Below are 5,025 nucleotides of genomic sequence, written 5' to 3' on the forward strand. Positions count from 1 at the left end.
CTGAGTGGGGCTGAAAGGCTAATCAACAGGTGAGGACAAAATACAGGTAGTTCTACTTAGTGCCAGAAGGGGGCAGTTGAGAGCCGTGGCAGGGAAGGGGACTGACTGGCCTATCATTCAGAAGCAGGAGTTGCTTAGGTCTCAGGAGAGCCAGCCCAGGATTTACAGAGAGTCAAAGACCAGTCAAGGAGGAGCTGGAGAGGGCAATACGAGCAGGCACGAGCCGAGGTAAAGTAGAACCAGGCATCAGGGTAGCTGGCGCCAGCACTCACAGGAAGAGACCCAGGACTGGGTGAAACCGAAGGCAGGAACAAGGGCTGGCTAGGAGTTGAGTCTGTAGCAGGCTGGACTGCCCTGAGGGCCAAAGGCCTGGCTGCTCCAGTGAGCTGCCAGAGGATGGATTCATTAATTCATTCATCCATGCATCCATGCATCCATCCATCCATCCATCCATCTATCTGATACTGAGTTGCCTACTATTTGCCAGGCATGCGGCACAGAGTAATGAGCAAGACTAATAAGGTCTCTACAATCATGGAGCTGATTCTCATTAGGGAGACAGCTAACAGACAATCCAATGAGATAATCTCAGAAAGTGATGTGCATGAAGGAAAGGGAAATGTGATAGGCGTCAACTAATTAGGTGGAACGGGCTCAAGCTCATCATGACCTTATGCAGAACAGAACAAAGTGCTGCCTGGTCTGCGCCCTCCTCACAATCACCGTGGTCACTGAGCCCACTGTTGCAGTCACTTGTCACTCCATCTCATTGAGGATCTCCCTCTTTTTCACTGAGCCTCTGCTTTATCAAGCATGATGTCCATCTTCAGGGACTGGTCCCTCCTGATAACATGTCCAATGTAAGTGAGACAAAGTCTCTCCACCCTCACCTCTGAGGAGAATTCTGGCTGTACTTCTTCCAAGTGATTTGTTCACTCCTGTGGCAGTTCCTGGTATATTCAATATTCTTCGCCAACACCACAATTCAAATGTGTCATTTTTCCTTTGGTCTTCCTTCTTCATTGTCCAGCTTTCACACGTTTATAAGATGACTGAAAATACCATGGCTCAAGTCAAGTGCACTTTAGTCTTCTAAATGACATCTTTGCTTTTTAACACCTTAAAGGGGTCTTTTGCAGATCTGCCCAATGTAATGTCATTTGACTTCTAGACTGCTGCTTCCACGGGCATTGACTGCTGATGTAAGAAAAATGAAATCCTTGACAACTTCCATTTCTTTGCCATTTAGCATGATGTGTTTACTGGTCCAGTTGTGAGGACTTTCATTTTCTTATGTTCAGGTGAATCTACACTGAAGGCTGCAGTCTTTTATTTTCATCAGTAAGTGCTACAAGTCCTCTTCACTTCTGGCAAGCAGGGCCATCTCATTTGCATATCACAGGTTGTTAATGAGTGTTCCTCCAATTCTGAGGTCATGTTCTTCTTCATATCGTCCAGCTTCCTGGATTATTTGTTCACCACACAGACTGAATAAGTGAGGTGAAAGAATACAACTCTCCCACACACCTTTTTTGATTTTAAACCAGGCAGTATCCCCCTGTCCTGTTCAATCCACTGTCTCTTGACCTACGTACAGGTTTCACATGAGCACAACCAAGTGTTCTGGAATTCTCTTTCTCCCAGTATTATCCATAATTTGTTATGATCCACACAGCTGAATGCCTTCACACAGTCAATAAAACACATGTAAACACCCTTCTGGTATTCTCTGCTTTTGGCCAAGATCCATCTGGTATCAGCTATGACAGCCCTCTCCTAAATCTCCTGAGTCCTCTCCCAAATCTTCTTTTGAACTTCTGGCAGCTCTCTGTTGATGTACTGCTGCAACCTTTTTAAAATTATCTTTAGCAAAATTTTGCTAGGATGTGAAATTAACAATATTGTTTGGTAATTTCTCCATTCTCTCTGACCATCTTTCTTTGGAATGGACCGGAATATGGATCTCTTCTAGTCAGTTGGCCAGGCAGCTATCTTCTTAATTTCTTGGCACAGATGACTGAGCACTTCCAATGTTGTATATGTCTGTTGAAGCATCTTCATTGGTATACTGTCAATTCCTGGAGCCTTGTGCTTCACCACTGCCTTCACCAACCAGGAGCAACTAGAGGAGGCCGACAGTAGCTGGGTGGTCCACGCCATGACAGTGGAACTGAGAGAAGGGAGAAGATGTGCAGGAGAGCACTCCAGGCCAAAGGAGGAGCAGGTGTAAAGGTCCTGAGATTGAAAAGGGCTAGGCGTGTTCAAGACACAGAACAAAGGACACGGCAGCTGAGGCACAGACAGCAAAGGGCAGAGAAGGACGAGATGAGGTTGGAGAGGTGGCAGGGGCCTGATCACAGGGTCTCATAGGCTACAGCAGTTGAGTTCAGGTGTAGATAGCATCTATTTCCAACCCCCTGCCCCAATGAGCTGAGGCAACTTTAAAACCCTTTACAGTCTAGTAAATATTTTGCATGTTAAGAAGCTTAATAAATGTCTGCTGGGTAAATAATTTCATACTCAAAGATTTCAGCGTACTTTTCCATTTCGAGTCTCACACTTATTCTCTAAATATTGCTGAGCAAGAAAATATGAAATACTGGGAAAAGAGCACAGGTTTGGGAGTCAGGTCTGCCTGACTCCCAAGTGAGTCATCTTAGTCTTCCTGCAATGATTTTCACTGGAGCACACCCAGCACTGACAGAGATGCAAGTTCTGCCCCCACGGGGCCAGTGGAGAAGTTAACAAGCAGGTAAGTGCTTTGGTCGAACATGGCCACGGGACAATGGGATCCCAAAGGAGGCACAGTAATTCCCACTAAGAGGCAGAGAAAGCTGCTTGGAGGAACTGGCATCCACTAGAGGACCTGAAGGGGTAGCAGGAGGAATATTCTGGAGGAAGAGTGCTCTGAATCTATGGGAAGCAAATGCAAAGGCCCAGAGGCAAGAGAGAGTGGGGACACATGGCAGACTGAAGGACATTCCAGTTGGGTTGGAGTGTGGTATGCAGAGATGCAGTGACCAGTGGAACACAGTGAACAGAGGCTGTAGAGAATGGCTGGAGCTGAACCCTGCAGAGCCTTGGAAGCCATGTGGACAAGTCTGAACTTGGAGAGTTACTGAAAAATTTTTAACCAGGGAGAGATGTGATCAGATGTGTACTTTTGAAAGATCACTCTGGCTGAAATTCAGACAGCTATGTGACCTTAAAATAGGCTATCCATCCTCTCTGAGTCTCAGTTTTATTATCTGTAAAGTGGAGATAGCCCCCTCCTTGCTGAACTGCTGTATGGCTTAAATAAGCTAATGTGTGTATAGTGCCTGGCACTGTCATTGCTAAAAATGTGATACTGGAAACTTAAAGTCCTGATGGGTCTTCAAAGATGTGTGAGGACTTGGTGGTGAAGCCATAACCATACTGACCTCACAAGCACCACTTAGTGCCCTGTCCTGCTGGATTCCTCTTCACCCCCTCTCTAGTGAACAAACCCCAAACTCATGCTTGAGAGAAGGTACAAGCTAGGATTTCTTCCTACACTTACTTGGAAAAAGATGTCTGGGTGTGGAACTTGGGCTGACCCAACACAGAATAAGGAGTGTTTAGGAGGGTCACTTGAATGAAAACCTAGTCTTGTTCCAGGATGGCTCCGAAGAAAAGAGATGTAGCACCACATGGTCTGACTTACCCCCGCACATTAATACCGCTATCCCTAGCTGCCTTTAAGATTTCATCAGAGCGTTGCAAACTCTCCTCCACAGAGCAGTTGACGTTCTTCTTACTGAAAAGCTCCGAAGCAGCTCCAAAGACCGACACTTCCTTGGCTCCAGCAGCAACCTGCCAATAGCCAGGTGAATTCCCTTCAGCACTTTTCTCATCAAAGACACTGATACAGACCACAAAAAAAAAAAAAAGCAACTTTGTCCTGTGGTGAATTTTCTGCTATGTGTATTATATTTCAATGAAAAGAAAAAAACGCTAAACGCTGTCTTTCTCCCAAGGAAACTGCTACCACCATCACCACCCTGGAAACCACTCTTGAAAGGTGGCTTTTGCCTAAATATGGCAGCAGCATCACCAATGGTGTTCTGTCTAAAATCCTAAGAAACTGGACAGATGTCTCCTGGGTAAATAACAACAGCAACCACTGATGAAACTCTTGTTGAGAGCTTGGTTACCCTTCTTCAAAGAAAAAGCAGGTGACAAAGACAAGATAACACGTATGAAGCATGCACCCTATACTAAGCTCTTGCTAAGTAATTTATATGCATTCTACCTTCTGAAATCCTCACAACTCAAAGTACTACTATTAGTCCTATTTTACAGGCAGAAACTGAGGCTCAGAGAGGTTAAGCAGCTTATTATGATCTTGGAGCCGGAAGCAGCAGACCCAGGGCTGCCCTGGGTGAATCTGATGGTGCTCTTCCATCAGTGGAGACAGCCATTCCGACAGACATCCCAGGCTGAGAGCAGAGGTCCAGAAATAAGGTAGGGACCAGATGTAATCACTCTCATTTCAGGAGCCCCCACCAAGCAGCCCTCTTACCGCTGCCTGGAAGCCTTTGAGATTTGGGGTCAGGACTGGGTAGTTGATGCCAGGAAACTTCTGAATGCCCTTCAAGACTTCAGCATGGTCAGCCATCTGGGAGCGAAAGGAGACATTGCCAAGTCATCACCAAGGGCAGCCAAAGAGCTTGGTTACAGAAAACCTTTTTTTTAAATCACAAAGTCTGTTTTCCAGAACCCTTGGAGAGTGGGCCCTTTGGCTGAGCTGAGTGGCCCCAATGCTTTTACTAGGTCTGACTACCGATGGGCCAGAAGGCCCCTAGGGTTGGGTGATGCCCCCAATTTCTCCATACGGCCAATACCACAAGCTTTACATAATGAGAAATAGCCATTTATATGGAATGTTAGTTAGTTAGTTAGTTATGTGCCGTCGAGTCAGCCCTGACTCATAGCGACCCCTCCTTGGGTTTCCGAGGCAGTATCACTACGGAAGTAGGATTGCCCAACCTTCCTTCTCTGGTA

The 5,025-nt window shown here is 46.1% G+C and overlaps 1 protein-coding gene across 1 annotated transcript in view; it reads right to left on the reverse strand.

The window, feature by feature from the left end:
• HMGCL (3-hydroxy-3-methylglutaryl-CoA lyase) overlaps positions 1–5,025 on the reverse strand; it is a 22,513-nt gene that overhangs the window by 9,744 nt on the left and 7,744 nt on the right. The window contains exon 4 of the mRNA XM_007935873.1: positions 4,544–4,639. Coding sequence (XP_007934064.1) covers positions 4,544–4,639 — 96 coding nt within the window. The remainder of the gene's footprint in view (positions 1–4,543; positions 4,640–5,025) is intronic.

The sequence above is a fragment of the Orycteropus afer genome, unplaced genomic scaffold (assembly GCF_000298275.1).
Source record: "Orycteropus afer afer isolate SDZICR_OR568_19922 unplaced genomic scaffold, OryAfe1.0 scaffold00031, whole genome shotgun sequence".
In the NCBI taxonomy this organism is placed as follows: Eukaryota; Metazoa; Chordata; class Mammalia; order Tubulidentata; family Orycteropodidae; genus Orycteropus; species Orycteropus afer.